Source organism: Cucurbita pepo, chromosome LG18, assembly GCF_002806865.2.
Source record: "Cucurbita pepo subsp. pepo cultivar mu-cu-16 chromosome LG18, ASM280686v2, whole genome shotgun sequence".
In the NCBI taxonomy this organism is placed as follows: domain Eukaryota; kingdom Viridiplantae; phylum Streptophyta; class Magnoliopsida; order Cucurbitales; family Cucurbitaceae; genus Cucurbita; species Cucurbita pepo.
The window spans coordinates 2786334-2802753 of NC_036655.1; the positions used below are offsets into that span (position 1 = coordinate 2786334).

Genomic DNA, 16420 nt, shown 5'->3' on the forward strand with positions numbered 1-16420 from the left:
AAATATTTGTTTTCAAAGGAACTTTCAAATAATATTTTAGATTTTTTTTATTTTTTTTTTTTTTTGTATTATTCAAATAATATTTTAGATTTTAGAATTAAACGTCATTTATAATGATGTGGAAACCTTTCCACGCGTTTTAAGCGTTGAGGGGAAGCCCGTAAGGAAAAGCTTAAAGAGGACAATATCTGCTAGCGGTGGGCTTGGGCTGTTACATGCACTCTTTAATAAAGCTTAAGTTTACTCTTTCAAATTTAGGGTATAAACCGGTTGAGTTGATTTTTTTTTTATACCAATCTTAAATTTCAAGTTTGTTGGGTTTGTGACGGGAGCAACTTGAATAGAGCTCATAATCCAACCTTCTATTTTTTGAATTGGGTTGTCGGGTTTTTTTTCGTTATTTGAAAAAATGCTACTTATTCACGATACATGTTACATTAATGACTAAAATATCATAAATCTCAAATATTCGAATATTTACAAGTCACAACTCATTCAAAACGTTAAATGTTCTTAATTTTCATAATGATTTTAAAAGTAAGGTAGAGTTGAGATGTAATTCCATTCTTAGGTTGATCCGAGAAAAAAAAGTCAACCCACGACCAACTGGAATTTTTCAGTTTTAAAAAAATTGAACTAAAAAATAAATAAAAAATCTAACTCAATCTAACTTTTATGGTTTGGGTCGGGTTAGGTAGTGCTCGTAATTAACAAAAAAAAAAAAAAAAAAAAAAAAAAANTCTCGCCTCTCGACTTAACTTTGATCCTCATTTTACGACTTTGGATCGTTTTAGAATCGTTTTTGTTTTTAAGGTAATTGGAGGCATTTGAGGTTCGAATAGGAGACTTAGGTGAAGTTGGTTTCGTGATCATATTTTAATGTGATGGAACATCGTAGGTGAAATTTGACCATGACAAGCACGATTAGACTACCAACAACTAAGAAAATAAAGTGACGTTGAGTTAAGCCAATACGATAAGTGAACGTATTGTTAAAATGCCTACGAATTATATTGGATGAATTTAATGAAACATGAATATCTCAAAACACGCAAACCGTCCTGCAAGGCGAGCTGGTTCGAAAAATCTGTCGTTAGATTGGATTGTAGACTATGGTAGCTTTCCTTCTCTTGTCGCACGAGCAAAAATGGTGGAAAAGTCTATTGTTTGAAAGAGAATAAAACGACCAGAAAGTCCAAGAGCTGATCTAAAATCAATCACCTACTTTAGAACGATAAAAACAGCTATAAAAACTATGGTTGCCAATATCAGATTTGAACCGGTAATACGAGGATTTTCAGTCCTCTGCTGTACTAACTGAGCTATATCCGCCATTTCCTTTCCAACACATTAGACGTATTTATTTTCATAGCAAACTGGTGAGACGAAAATTTTGCGTCCCCTGCTCTACCAACTGAGCGATACTGACCAGCTTTACCAACTGAGCGATACCGGCCATTTCATTTTCTACCCATCATCTTTATTGTCAATAGCAGATTTGAACTGGTGACACGAAGATTTTGAGTCCCCTGCTCTATCAACTTAGCGATACCGGCCATTTCATTTCCTACACATTATCCTTATTGCCAATAGCAGATTTCAACCGGTGACACGAAGATTTTGAGTCCCCTGCTCTATCAACTGAGCGATACCGGCTATTTCATTTCCTACACATTATCCTTATTGCCAATAGCAGATTTGAACCGGTGACACGAAGATTTTGAGTCCCCTGCTCTACCAACTGAGCGATACCGACCATTTCATTTTCTACCCATGATCTTTATTGTCAATAGCAGATTTGAACCGGTGACACGAAGATTTTGAGTCCCCTGCTCTATCAACTGAGCGATACCGGCTATTTCATTTCCTACACATTATCCTTATTGTCAATAGTAGATTTGAACCAGTGACACGAAGATTTTGAGTCCCTTGCTCTACCAACTGAGCGATACCGGCTATTTCATTTCCTACACATTATCCTTATTGTCAATAGCAGATTTGAACTGGCGACACGAAAATTTTGAGTCCCTTGCTCTACCAACTGAGCGGTACCGGCCATTTCATTTCCTACACATTATCCTTATTGTCAATAGTAGATTTGAACCAGTGACACGAAGATTTTGAGTCCCTTGCTCTACCAACTGAGCGATACCGGCTATTTCATTTCCTACACATTATCCTTATTGTCAATAGCAGATTTGAACTGGCGACACGAAAATTTTGAGTCCCTTGCTCTACCAACTGAGCGGTACCGGCCATTTCATTTCCTACACATTATCCTTATTGTCAATAGTAGATTTGAACCAGTGACACGAAGATTTTGAGTCCCTTGCTCTACCAACTGAGCGATACCGACCATTTCATTTCCTACACATTATCCTTATTGTCAATAGCAGATTTGAACCGGTGACACGAAGATTTTGAGTCCCTGCTCTACCAACTGAGCGGTACCGACCATTTCATTTCCTACACATTATCCTTATTGTCAAGAGCAGATTTGAACCGGTGACACGAAGATTTTCGATCCCCTGCTTTACCAATTGCTCGTGTCCCAAAGTTCTAACTCAGTCAATAATAGATATTCTCGTATTGAGCTTATTTATTATGATAAAAAAAAAATGAAAAAATGGGATTTGATTAAACTATTGGGCGATGGCCAATATGGAGAAGCGCAGAAATGGATGTGATGGGTGAAGTGGGGCTGGCCCAGCGCAGCCACATTCGTCGCTGCCAGTGCCACACTCGTCGTCTTCTACCATCGAGGACTACTTCACTTGCCATCATACCGCAAAAGCAGCGTTCGCTTCCACTTTCTCGCCGACCCACCATCCGCTCATTCTCGCCTCAGAGGTATCCCTTTTTCTTTTCATTAATTTCATATTTCAATCTATAACTTTCTGTGGCTTTATGGGGACGATTATGTGATTTTGATGTGTCATGCACACAAGGTGTTCGATGATATTACTGTGAGATTTTTTTCTGAAAAATACTGGCCTACTTGCTTTTTGATCTGACATCCTTTCTTGTTTGGGGCTTTGTAAGACATTTTCACTGTTCTAATACAACAGATCTGAGTATGATTATTAATGTGAGACTTGAATCTCCAAGTGTATATTCGAATTAAATTCATATTGACCTTAACATTTCGATCTTGTGGTGATGTGATGGGTGTGAAAATAAATATTCCAATGAATATTGATGTTCATCCACATAGATGAGAAATCGTGGATAAAAACTCTGTTCATAATAATAAAATTAATTGAACTATAAATAGCAAAAATTTCATCTAAAGTATATACTCGTGAACTTTGTATTTTTTTTAGATACGCTTGAACTTTTAAAAGTTTCGATAAATGGTTTTTTAATGGTAAAAATGTTTCTTACTTTTTTGTTAGAAGATTAAAAATTGTGCAACTTCTAAAAGTTCAGCAATATTTTTTAAACAAGTCACTAACATTCTTCGTCTATATGTTAATGATAAGAATATTTTGAAAGTTTAAATGTATTAATGTATCTTTGGAAAGTTTTGATGTATTTTTTAAACAAAGTACCAAATGGAGGGGTATTTTCTATGATAGCCTCTACATATATTTCCATCGTGTTTTTTCTTTTTAATTTATTCCTATTATTATTTTCTCCTATGGTGGAACTAAAAAAAGCCTTGTAGTTGAGAATTACCATGGATGGCCTATAATTACATTGAAACTATTTGTGATTTGAACACCACCAGAAGAATTCATCTCTATTCCAGTAATCTCCAAAGTAGGGATCAAAACATGATTAATGTATTTTATGTGTCATACATTGCAGAATGATGTTTGTAAAAATGGATTCTGAACTTTTGAACTTGGCAGGTTTAATATACAAATACTGCAAATAAAAGGTTAAGCAGTTCGGGACTTCCAATTGTAGCAAGAATGGAAAGTAATGGAAATCACGGAGCTAAGAGGTATGCTGTTGCTTCAATTCAATGCAAACTTCTTTGCTATGTTAGGTGTATGTGTTTTATTTTCAAGGAAACAATTCTTTGTTAGTTCGTAGTTAGCGAGGACATTGGCCCCAATCTCACATCAGTTGGAGAGGGGAACGAAACATTCCTGATAATCGTGTGGAAACCTCTCCCTAACAGACGCGTTTTAAAATCGCGAGTATGATGGCGATACATAACGAGCCAAAACGGACAATATCTGTTAGCGGTGGGCTTGGACTTGGGCTGTTATAAATAGTATTAGAGTCATAAACGGGATGGTGTACCAATGAGGACGCTGGCCCCCACGGGGTAAAGGTGTGGAAACCTCTCCCTAACAGACGCGTTTAAAATAGTGAGTCTGACGGTGATACATAACGAGCCAAAGCGGACAATATCCGTTAGTGGTGGGCTTGGACTTGGGCTGTTATAAATGGTATCAGAGTCATACAATGGATGGTGTACCAATGAGGACGTTGGCCCCACGGGGTAAAGGTGTGGAAGCCTCTCCCTAACATACGCGTTTTAAAATTGTGAGGCTGACGGGAATAGTAATGGGCCAAAACGGACAATATTTGTTTGCGGTTCACTTCTCTTTTCTCAAAATTATGCCTATAAATACTATTTTTTATTATTCTTATTGTAAATAAGAGGTTTGAAAGGCATTCCTCACAGGTACGGGGTAGTAACTGGAGCAAACAAGGGGATTGGTTTTGAAACAGCAAAGCAACTTGCTTCTCGAGGCATAAACGTGATTTTGACAGCCAGAAATGAGCAAAGAGGATTGGAGGCTGTTTCAAAGCTCCATGAAATAGGGTTATCAAATGTAGTCTTCCATCAACTTGATGTGTTGGACCCTGTCAGTATCCACTCTTTGGCTGAGTTCATAGCTGATAAGTTTGGCAGGCTTGATATCTTGGTAAGCTTTCAAATTATTCAATTTCATTTTAGTCATTTAGATTGCTATTTCAAGTACTGGACTAGTTCTTAATTCAATTTATTTTCAATCAATGCGATTAATTGATTAAAAAGCAAAACTCTAAAACTATAATGAATTGATTTGTTTATTGTTTCAGGTGAATAATGCTGGGGCTTCTGGAGTTGTGGTTGATGAGGAAGGATTAAGGGCCATGAACATAGATCCCTCCTCCTGGGTATTATTTATTGTCTTTCTGTTAATTCATTCAGATATATTTGTGAGATTCCACGTTAATTGGAGAGGAGAACAAAACATTCCTTACAAGAGTGTGGAAACCTCTCTTTAGTAGACGCGTTTTATAACCGTTAGGCTGATGGTGATACGTAACGGGCCAAAGTGGACAATATCTGCTAGCGGTGGGCTTGAAATGTTACAAATGATATCAGAGTCAGACACCGGGTGGTGTGCCAGCGAGGATGCTAGGTCCCAAGGGGGGTGGATTGTGAGATCCCACGTTGGTTGAAGAGGGGAACGAAGCATTTCTTATAAGGGTATGGAAACCTCTCCCTAGTAGTAACTATGAGGTTGACGACGATACGTAACGGGCCAAAGCGGACAATATCTGCTAATGGTGGGATTTGACTGTTACAAATGGTATCAGAGTTAGACACCAGACGGTGTGCCAGTGAGGACGTTGTGCCCCAAAGGGGGTGGATTGTGAGATCCCACGTTGGTTGGAGAGGGGAACGAAGCATTCCTTATAAGGGTGTGGAAACCTCTCCCTAGTAGACACGTTTTAAAACGTGAGGCTGACGGCGATACGTAACGGATCAAAGCGGACAATATCTGCTAGCGGTGGGCTTGAACAGTTACAATATTCAACTTGTCTTGAAGATTGTTTTCGAACACAATTTTATTTCTATTCTTATATTTAACCGTAATTCTAAAAACTGCATTTTTGTAATTGCTAACTTTAGCTTAGCTCAACTGGTTAAGTCATGAGGTCCGTCGTTTAAATGTTCCTTAGATTGTTCTGATCAACGCTTAAATACAGCTCTCGGGCAAGGCGACGAACTTGGTTCAGAGTGTGATAAAGACAAACTGTGAGAAGGCAGAAGAATGCCTCAACACAAATTACTATGGCCTCAAAAGAGTAACAGAAGCCCTTCTTCCACTTCTACAGAAATCCTTGGGAGGAGCCAGGATTGTGAATGTCTCCTCTCTCAGAAGCGAATTGAAGGTACCACGCCGTTCTTTATAAACTTCTTCTGCTATAAGTCTTTATATGATTTTGTTTAGAGGGGAAAAATCAAATTTGATAAAAAGCAAGCTAAAAATCTTAAATTTCAAAGAAAATAGCTCTAATGTCGTGTTTCTTTTATACCCTATCAATTTCATACAAGTCGTTCAATGATAATTGTGAGATCCCACATCGATTGGAGAACGAAACATTCTTTATAAGGGTGCGAAAACCTATCCCTAGTAGACGCATTTTAAGACCATGAGGGAAAACCCAAAGAGAACTAGCCACCGGACAGTATGCCAGTGAAGACGCTGGGACCCAAAGGGGGGGTGTGGATTGCGAGATCCCACATCGATTGGAGAGGGAACAAAACATTCTTTACTAGACCTCTCCCTAGCAGATGCGTTTTAAAACCTCGAAGGAAAGCCCAAAGAGGACAATATCTAGGTAGGCTAGCGGTAGGTAGGCTTGAGCTGTTACAATAATACTTTTTTCTTAATGATTCTTCCAACAAAAATCTATGTAAAAATAGTCGAACTTATTTAAGTGTTAGGTAACAATTGATACAGCTTGCGAAATTCACAATGGCAGAGAATCCCAGGTGAGCACATACGAAAAGAACTGGGAGATATAGAAAATTTGAAGGAAGAAAAGGTAGATGAAGTGTTGAAAAAGTTTCTACATGATTTGAAGGAAGATAGATTAGAAGCGAATGGATGGTCACTGATGCTTCCATCGTACAGCATCTCCAAGGCTGCAGTGAATGCTTATACAAGAATTCTTGCAAGACAGCATCCAGAAATGTATATCAATTGTGTTCATCCAGGCTATGTTGATACTGATATCAACTGGCATACAGGAGTATTAACTGTGGAAGAAGGGGCTAGAGGTCCTCTCAAATTGGCTCTTTTTCCAGATGGAAGTCCCACTGGTTGCTACTTTGATCAAACTGAATTGGCAGAGTTTTAATTAAGTCTTGCAGTTTTGAATGAGGCTTCAATTTGTGTTTGTGTTCTATCAAGTTGAGAATGGTGCTTTGATACTGAATTGATAGAGTTTTTAACTCATTGTCTAGATAGATATGAAACATTTCCTGTGGAATAAAACTTATCTTTTCATACCATTTCCAATGTAGGATACGTTCTCGTTGACACACCACTCGTGCCTAGCTTTGATACAATTGTAATAGCCCAAGTTTATTGTTAGTAGATATTGTCATCGCCGTCAATCTTGTAACAGCCCAAGTCTAGCAGATATGGTCCGTTTTGACCTGTTAGGACCTGTTAGTAGATATTGTGACTTACGTATCAATAGCCCAAGTCTACTGTTAACAATTAGTTACGTATTGTCTTGTAATAGCTCAAGCCCACTGTTAACAATTATTGACCACTTTGACAACAATTATTGAACATGTTAACAATTATTGACCACTTTGACAACAATTATTGAACAATTATTGACCGCTTCGACCTGTTACGTATTGTACTTTGACAACAATTATTGAACAATTATTGACCGCTTCGACCTGTTACGTAGTATTGTCGTCAGCCTTGTAACAGCTCAAACTCACTGTTAGCAAGCAGATATTGTCCACTTCAACCTATTATCGCTATAACAGCCCAAACCCACTGTCAACAGACATTGTCCACTTCAACCTGTTACGTATCGCCATCAACCTCACGATTTTTAAAAGTTTATACTCCTCTAAATGTTTCGTTCTTCTCTCTAACCGATGTGTGATCTCATAATAGCGTTTTTTCAAAAGTGTTGGTAATTCTTAAAAATTAGAAGTTAAGAGCTTCTATAGCATATTTAAGCCCCTCTTGAAAGTTCTTCCAATATTCTTGGATTACAAGAAAACCACTAACTCACAGCACTGCAACAACTGAAATTTCAGCTACCTATCTCTCTCTATCAAATAATTGCTTCCAAGGATGAATGACAAACAAATCCATTCAAAACAAATCCATTCAAAACAAATCCTGAAGGTCAAGAATATCAGCTAACACACCAGCTGCTGTAGTGTCGTTACCCGCTCCAGCTCCTTGAATCACAAGAGGTCGTTCGTTATAGCATCGGCTGTAAACCACCAGCTGCAATCGCACGGAACGACCGAGTCAATTTCCACACACATTTTATCCAAGACAGGTTCATATTCGACATTCAAAAACTTCGATATTTATAGTATTTTACGACGTATAGGCCCGTGTTTTAATGGAAATTGTAGGGCTGCAACGTGATCGTTATCGTGAAATGGGGACGGAGGGCTTACCACATTGTCACTTCCTTTCAATCTTCCCAATGGAGAATCTTTGGGAAACTCTTGAAGTCCAACTTCATACCTAAGAAACATTATCCAAAAAGCTGTGCTTCATTATTGATTGTTTTTTGCTTCTAAACAATCATAGTTAAATAACATTTGTTGTTTATTCAAGGCAAATAAACATAGAAGACAAGACCAAACGTCAAATAATAATACCTCGAGCTCGAGAATTCGACCGTACAGGCATAACGTAACACGTTTCCTTTTGAGGAAGCCTTGGTAACTCTCTCCTTGATGTCGTTGTCTAGCGATAAAACTCCTTTGTTTAAAAAATCGTCGATAGACATAACGTCAGGTCCCATTTCTTTCGGAAACAAGCTTTCGACCTAAGGAGAACTACTATTAGAGCAGGAAATTTAGCACGAGGGGATGGGTATACGTGCACAATCATGTGCGTAGATTAATTTCTACACGAAACTTCGATATCTTCTGCATTTTTTTTCTATGAAGCTTAATATCGTATGCATTTTCGTACATATATAACTGCATGCCATGTATTGCTCTCTTAAGGAAGGAATAGAACTTCTAAAACTGACCTTAATATCGCCCAAGTTGATCTGCTGACCGAGAAGTCGAGCGAGGATCAGAGCCTGTTTACGAATAAATATCAATAAGTATAGCAACGACATGAAATGCTCTAGTCCAGTTCTAGAATCTATGCGGAGTTTATTTCATATCGTGAACTGTTAGCAGATAAAATTTATAGGATCATACTTCGAGATAATTTGCCGAAAGGTCGAAAATTTGAGTAAATGACACCCAAGTGAGCACCACATCTAGACCATCGTTAATCAAAGGGCAAAAATAGTGATAATAAGGAAGAGCCACGTTCAATCTCAAAATATAATCTCAAAATATTGGGAGAATAAGGATGAAGTTGTAACAACTCAAGCCCACCACTAGCAGATATTGTCCTCTTTGGACTTTCCCTTCAAGATTTTTAAAACGCGTCTGCTAGGGAGAGGTTTCCACGCACTTATAAAGAATGTTTCGTTCTCCTCCCCAACCGATGTGGGATTTCACAATCCACCCCCCTTCGGGGTCCAGCGTCCTCGCTGGCACTTGTTCCTCTCTCCAATCAATGTGAGACACCCCAATCCACCCTCCTTCGGGGCCAACGTCCTTGTTGGCACACTACCTCATGTCCACCCCCCTTCAGGACTTAGTGTCCTCGTTCGCACATCGCCCGATATCTGACGGGCTTTACGTTTCGAGCTTCCCCTCAAGGTTTTTAAAACGTGTCTATTGGGAAGAGGTTTCCACACCCTTACAAAGGGCGTTTCATTCTCCTCCCAACCTATGTAGGATCTCACAATCCACCCCCTTCAAGGCCCAACATCCTCGCCGGCACTTGTTCCTTTCTCCAATCGATGTGGAACCCCTCGTTCCACCTCCCTTCGAGGTCCAGCGTCCTTGCTGGCACTCCATCTCGTGTCCACCCCCTTCGGGGCTTAGCCTCCCACTAGCACATCACCCGGTGTCCATCTCTAGTACCATTTGTAACAGCTCAAGCTCACCGCTAGCAGATATTGTCCTCTTTGGGCTTTCTCTTTCAAGCTACCCGTCAAGGTTTTTAAAACGTGTCTGCTAGGGAGAGGTTTCCACACCCTTACAAAGGGTGTTTCGTTCTCCTCCCCAACCAACGTGGGATCTCACATATACCATACAACAAAATATTAACTTGTGACACGACTAATTCTCCCTCACTCATGTACTTACAGAACTCATGCACTAAGCACAGATCCTTAATATCACAAAGCACACATTAAAACCAAACCTTTCTTGCAACATCCATGCCACTGAGGTCATCACGTGGATCTGCAAGACATTAATAAAACTCATTAAGTACATCGAATTTTCTTATCATTGACAAATAGATATATAATGCATAACACTGTTATACATGTTTGCACGTGCGCACATATATAAGAAAAAACCTAATCCTCCACATGCTCTTCAAAATAATGTCATTTTCTTAAAACAAGAAAATTCCCCCAAAGGTACAAAACATCAAGATACAAAACACACATGTTCCCTCGTAAAGTTTCATAATTAAGATTATGTCCCAGTGACTACTATTCTAGTTGCACATGGTTTGGAATAGTATCATTTTTTGTGATATCCCACATCGGTTGGAGAAGAGAACGAAACATTCTTTATAAGGGTGTGGAAACTTCTCCCTAGCGGACGCGTTTTAAAACATTGAGAGGAAACCCGGAAGGGAAAGCCCAAAGAGGACAATATCTGTTAGCGGTGGGTTTGGGCTGTTACAAATGGTATCAGAGCCAGACACCGGGTGATGTGCCAGCGAGGAGGCTGAGCCTCGAAGGGGGTGGATTGGGGGGCCCCACATTGGTTGGAGAAGGGAACGAGTGTCAGTGAGGACGCTGGGCCCCGAAGGGGATGGACTGTGAGATCGCACATCCGTTGGGGAGGAGAACGAATCATTCTTTATAAGGGTNCTGAGCCTCGAAGGGGGTGGATTGGGGGGCCCCACATTGGTTGGAGAAGGGAACGAGTGTCAGTGAGGACGCTGGGCCCCGAAGGGGATGGACTGTGAGATCGCACATCCGTTGGGGAGGAGAACGAATCATTCTTTATAAGGGTGTGGAAACCTCCTCTATCATACGCGTTTTAAAATCTTGAGGGGAAGCCCGAAAGGGAAGGCCCAAAGAGGACAATATTTATTAGCGGTGGGCTTGGGCTGTTACAAATAGTATCAGAGCCAAACACCGGGCGATATGCCAGCAAGGACTGAGCTCCGAAGGGGGTGGATTGGGGGGTCCCATATCAATTGGAGAAAGGAACGAGTGTCAGCGAGGACGCTGGGCCCCGAAGGGGGTGGATTGTGAGATTGCACATCCGTTGGGGAGGAGAACGAATCATTCTTTATAAGGGTGTGGAAACCTCTCCCTAGCAGACGCGTTTTAGAAACCTTGAGAGCAAGCCCGAAAGGGAAAACCCAAATAGGACAATATTTGTTAACGGTGGGCTTGGGCCATTACAAATGGTATCAGAGCCAAACAACAGGCGATGTGCCAACGAGGAGGCTGTTCCCTGAAGGAGGGTAGACACGAGATGGTGTGCCAGTAAGGGCGCTGGGCCCCAAAGGGAGTGGATTTGGTGGGCTTGAGCCGTTACATCAAGAGAGTCGAGATCTCTCTTGAAGACAACTCTCCCAAAAGCCCCTCAAAAACCCGATGGCTCTCCTCTCTGCATTTCCGTACAAACAAAAGCGCCCTACACTACTCGACTACTAGTCAATTCTCATGCAATTCTCTTTTAACGAGTTCTCGTATTAGTTCTGATAATTGGAGGTCTCACACAAGGATGATTTATTTCTTTCATGTCATGAATTAAATGTAAAGATACTACTTGAAATATTACTTTTTAACATAAAGATAACTAATTGAAATATTACTACAAACCTGGTTCCGTGTAACCTAGGCTTTTAGCAACTTTAACAACTTGGCTCAAAGGCTTTCCTTCTTCAACTTCACTCATTATGTACCCAAGTGTACCTATAACAAACATACAGGATACAAAAATTAATATTCCCTCAATAAGAAAAATACGAACCACGACTCATGCTAAATACCACAAACCCTTGGAGAAACATAGCATTAGTGTAAAAGAAATTATGCGTCGAAGAACTTGATACCGCTCAAACTACCAATGATGTGATGAACAGGATCTCCAGAAGATAGCATACGGGTTAACGAAGCTATAACGGGAAGACCAGCACCGACCTACCACAGAAAAACTCAGTATTATGAAGTTGCATAAATTACTACCCATTTATATATTCATTGCTCGATCGGGGAACATGAAATACATTTCAACTACTATTAAGAGATTTGGTGGTTTGTAAATATTAAGGATATCGTGCAACTTTTTTCAAAGTTATTTTAACTAATTCAGGGGATACGAACCTCTGACCCCTTGATCGATGACATTTGTCTTAACTAATTGAGTTATGCTCAGGTTCTTATACAACGATTCACATGTTTAGAATATTCTCAGGAAAAATAACCACATTCGTTCATAAAAAAAATTAAAACGGGCAAGAATAAACCAAGAAATAGATCCGGTTAAAGACGTTAAGCTTCCTGTGACTAAGGGTACACAAAAAGAAACGAGAACAACTATCTATATTGTTGTTCTGAAGGTTCAACTATAAAAGAGTAACTTTCTTGAATCATATCTTCGGCTCGGGTTGATCTTCCAATGAGCTACCAATCATACAAATATTATACTTGTTAGGAAACTCGGGTTACTAGAACATGCTATCTCATGCAAATTTTGATAAAACGTTTAACGTCCCTCTTCTTTTCCCAGAAGGGACCTGGAAAGTATGTCACAATTCTTTGACATATCTGTCTTTTGGTAACAAATTCTTAACTGGAAAAAAAAAATTCTTGAACAACGTAAATCCATGATATTACTTACAGTTGATTCGTGTCGAATACGACGTGGATGTGGAGTCAGTTTGTTATAATCCTCCTGCAACCAGAAAACGATAAATTTGTAAAAGCTTCGACTATTTCGGCTGTTCAGCCAATGTCATAGAAACAACTTTCAAGAGTTTGTCAGGCATCTCTCTATTAATTCGTCGAGATCATGTTGATAACGATAGTGACTCTAAACATATCCCTTGCAAAATGCTTTGTGGCCTAACACATGGTTCCTCGAACAATTTCCCGACTCCTCAAAATCTCCAAGTTCCAAAGAATAAACTACGGTATAACCGTATGATATATGGTAGTCCATGAACTCGAGGGACTTTTGCTAATGCAAGACGGTAGGCGGTTTGAAACGTATGACCTCTAGATAAAACTCAAGACACAGAAATGAAACCAGTCGATCATGCACGTAACCTAGGGATTTCAATCGACTAAAAATTATGGTTGCAAAGATATAAGAGAGTGTATTACAATTGTAGAGGTTAAAGGCTTCTTATTTGCCAAAACAATGCAACAACCCAAGTCAACCACTTGCTTTAACACATTAACAGTGTCAGAACTGGCAGAGCAATCAACACAGGCCAGACCTACAATAAAAGATGAAGATCAAAGTCGAAATAAGATAAAGTAAATCAACACGTATATGAGAGTATGCTGGAAAGCTCGAGGACCAAGATCGTATTCGACTGATATGTTTAGCAGATCAAAGTTCACATAAACCACAAACCTGTCGCTTTACCGAGAAGAGTCGCAATATCAATAACTTTTTTAGTTGCTTCTGTATCGGAAAATAGTTTGCTCTCACCTGCCAAAAAATTTAACACATTACAACAACATAGATCAATGATTACTAAAAATAATGTCAGAAAACTTGTCCAATGGGACCTAATTTCAATTCTACGAAGCCTATATCAATAACTACACATGGGTCATCGTTTCAAACGCCTCGAGATGTTGTGGGAATGTGCTCTATAAGGCCATATTTGAGAAGTTCGACTCGAAATGCAATAAAGGGGTTTCACATCGAGGAAAGGAGCGTTTTGGGAGATTACTTATCATATCATAACTAATTAATACTAGAAGTTATAAATATATATATTAGATGTACTATAACTTGAAGTAACATTGGCAATCTATACGTCGTTCTGTTTTTCACATCTTTCGCTACGAGATTAAGAAGATCTGAGGAATTACCCAAATTGCTAAGATTTGACAAAGAGCCACCACTCGACTTGACATGACAAATTTCCATTAAAATCTTGTCATTTAACTCGGTTGTGAGCGCATCAGATGCAACGACTAGTGATCTACTATCACATACTCCTATAACTCGCAAGTGGACGCCCTGTCAAGCAAAATTGTTACAATTTTCTCAAGGTTGAGTAAGAAGGGGGATGCAATCATAAAGTATTTACCTCAAAATTGAAGGTGAAACATAACTTAATAGAAGTACCAACTCTATATTTAAGGATAACATTTTAAAATTATAAGAGGACAGGCCTTAATAACAATCTTAGTGAACTTAAATCGCTCATTTAACAGGGCATATGGCATATGAAAAGGGATGAATGACCAGTGGAAACTTCACTCAGTGCCTTCAAAGTGAGCCTTGCTAAAATGCACGTGATGCGAAAATCCCGAAATTTAAAAGAAAAATGTTGTCTTTGTAATTTAATTATTGGTATAGACCTGCAGCATATAGTACTTATTGTGGGTGAGACATTTTTAATTATAGAAAACATCACATGGGACCTTCGACGCATGGTTCAAGTAGGCCATACTACTAGCTAAGTGCGTATGGTAGTGTGAAGTCTAAGGAATTCCAGGTATTTGGTAGAACATTGAGTGAGACAGGAACCGACTTGGCCTACAACTAGGTGAAATAAGTAAACCAGAGTGAGTCTATGCTCGTAAATCGGCCTAAGTGTATGGTAACTCGATCAAAGTGAGACCATGTAACAGCCCAAGCCCACCGCTAGCAGATATTATCCTCTTTGGACTTTCTCTTTTGGACTTTCTCTTTTGGACTTTCTCTCAAGGTTTTTAAAACGCGTTTGCTAGGGGGAGATTTTCACAACCTTATAAAGAATGTTTTGTTCGCCTCCCCAACCAATGTGGGATCTTACAATCCACCCCACTTCGGGGCCCAGTGTCCTCACTGGCACTCGTTCTCTTTTCCAATCGATGTGGGACCCCTCAAAATCCACCATGTTCGAGGCCCAACGTCCTTACTGGCACCGCCTTGTGTCCACTCCCTTTTGAGGCTCAGCCTCCTCGCTGGCACATTGCTCGGTGTCTGACTCTGATACTATTTGTAACAGCCCAAGCTCACCGCTAGCAGATATTGACCTCTTTGGGCTTTCCCTTTCGGACTTTCTCTCAATATTTTTAAAGCGCGTCTGTTGGGATGGGCGAGTTTGGTTTGAGTGTTCATGAGAAGTTTCCACACCCTTATAAAGAATGTTTTGTTCGCCTCCCCAACCAATGTGGGATCTTACAATCCACCCCACTTCGGGGCCCAGTGTCCTCACTAGCACTCGTTCTCTTTTCCAATCGATGTGGGACCCCTCAAAATCCACCCTGTTTGAGGCCCAACGTCCTTACTGGCACCGCCTTGTGTCCACTCCCTTTTGAGGCTCAGCCTCCTCGCTGGCACATTGCCCGATGTCTAACTTTGATACTATTTGTAACAACCCAAGCTCACCGCCAGCAGATATTGACCTCTTTGGGCTTTCCCTTTCGGACTTCTCCTCAAGGTTTTTAAAACGTATCTGCTAGGAAGAGGTTTCCCAACCTTTATAAAGAATGTTTCGTTCTCCTCCCCAACCGATGGTGCTCGGAACTTGACCTACGTGAGATCAATTGTTTGCTTGCTTGATCCAAGTTGTCTAGCCAATACACAAACACGAAAAGCTCAAGAATGATACACATCAAACATGAACTCTATAATGTGGGATTAACTTTTAAACCAACCTAACACATCCAACACTATTTTAGTTGTAGTAGCACCACAACCACTCACCTACCACATCCTCCACACTTAAACAATACTCTTAACAAATTAAACAATGCACCGAATTTGCCATGAATGCAATGCATCGAGTATGAATCATGCTGTTCGTTACGAATCTCAGGTCAAAACAAATGGATAAGCTCTAAATGTTATTGAAACCCATGAAAAATTAAAAGCTATATATTTCTAAAGAACGTCAGAAGCAGGCGGACAAGAGAGAGGAGGAGAAATGCCTGTTTAGCGTGAAGTGATCGGCAGGATACGATGTGGTGGAGGAGCTGACGGCCAACACCGCCGCAGCCGATCAGAAGCACGGGGATGATCTTCATCTTCTTGCCCATGGACGCCGAATTTCCTCTGGTTATTTGAGAATTTGTTGTAATGCCTTCTGATGATGAGCTTCTAACCTGGCCGTACCTTCTCCGAGCTGATCGTGACCACTCTTGTCAGTAGCGCCGCCTCAAGGTTCCGCTCCTCAAATATACGAATTTT

General features: G+C 40.0%; 2 protein-coding genes across 2 annotated transcripts; one reads left to right on the forward strand and one right to left on the reverse strand.

The window, feature by feature from the left end:
• The first annotated feature begins 2640 nt into the window (after nucleotides 1–2640).
• On the forward strand, nucleotides 2641–7259 carry LOC111779651 (short-chain dehydrogenase/reductase 2b-like). Its single transcript, XM_023659747.1, has 6 exons — nucleotides 2641–2850; nucleotides 3855–3949; nucleotides 4643–4886; nucleotides 5044–5121; nucleotides 5941–6126; nucleotides 6721–7259. The coding sequence occupies exons 2-6, from the start codon at nucleotides 3918–3920 to the stop codon at nucleotides 7096–7098; spliced, it is 918 nt and encodes a 305-aa protein (XP_023515515.1). The 5' UTR covers nucleotides 2641–2850; nucleotides 3855–3917; the 3' UTR covers nucleotides 7099–7259.
• A 641-nt stretch (nucleotides 7260–7900) lies between these two features.
• On the reverse strand, nucleotides 7901–16416 carry LOC111780644 (bifunctional aspartokinase/homoserine dehydrogenase). The gene is made up of 12 exons (XM_023661106.1): nucleotides 16162–16416; nucleotides 14110–14260; nucleotides 13643–13720; nucleotides 13387–13502; nucleotides 12902–12955; nucleotides 12114–12201; nucleotides 11881–11973; nucleotides 10230–10270; nucleotides 8989–9042; nucleotides 8609–8778; nucleotides 8402–8471; nucleotides 7901–8222 (listed from the first exon to the last, which is right to left on the reverse strand). Exons 1-12 carry the CDS (start codon nucleotides 16267–16269, stop codon nucleotides 8100–8102), a joined length of 1146 nt encoding a protein of 381 aa, XP_023516874.1. The 5' UTR covers nucleotides 16270–16416; the 3' UTR covers nucleotides 7901–8099.
• Nucleotides 16417–16420: the final 4 nt, after the last annotated feature.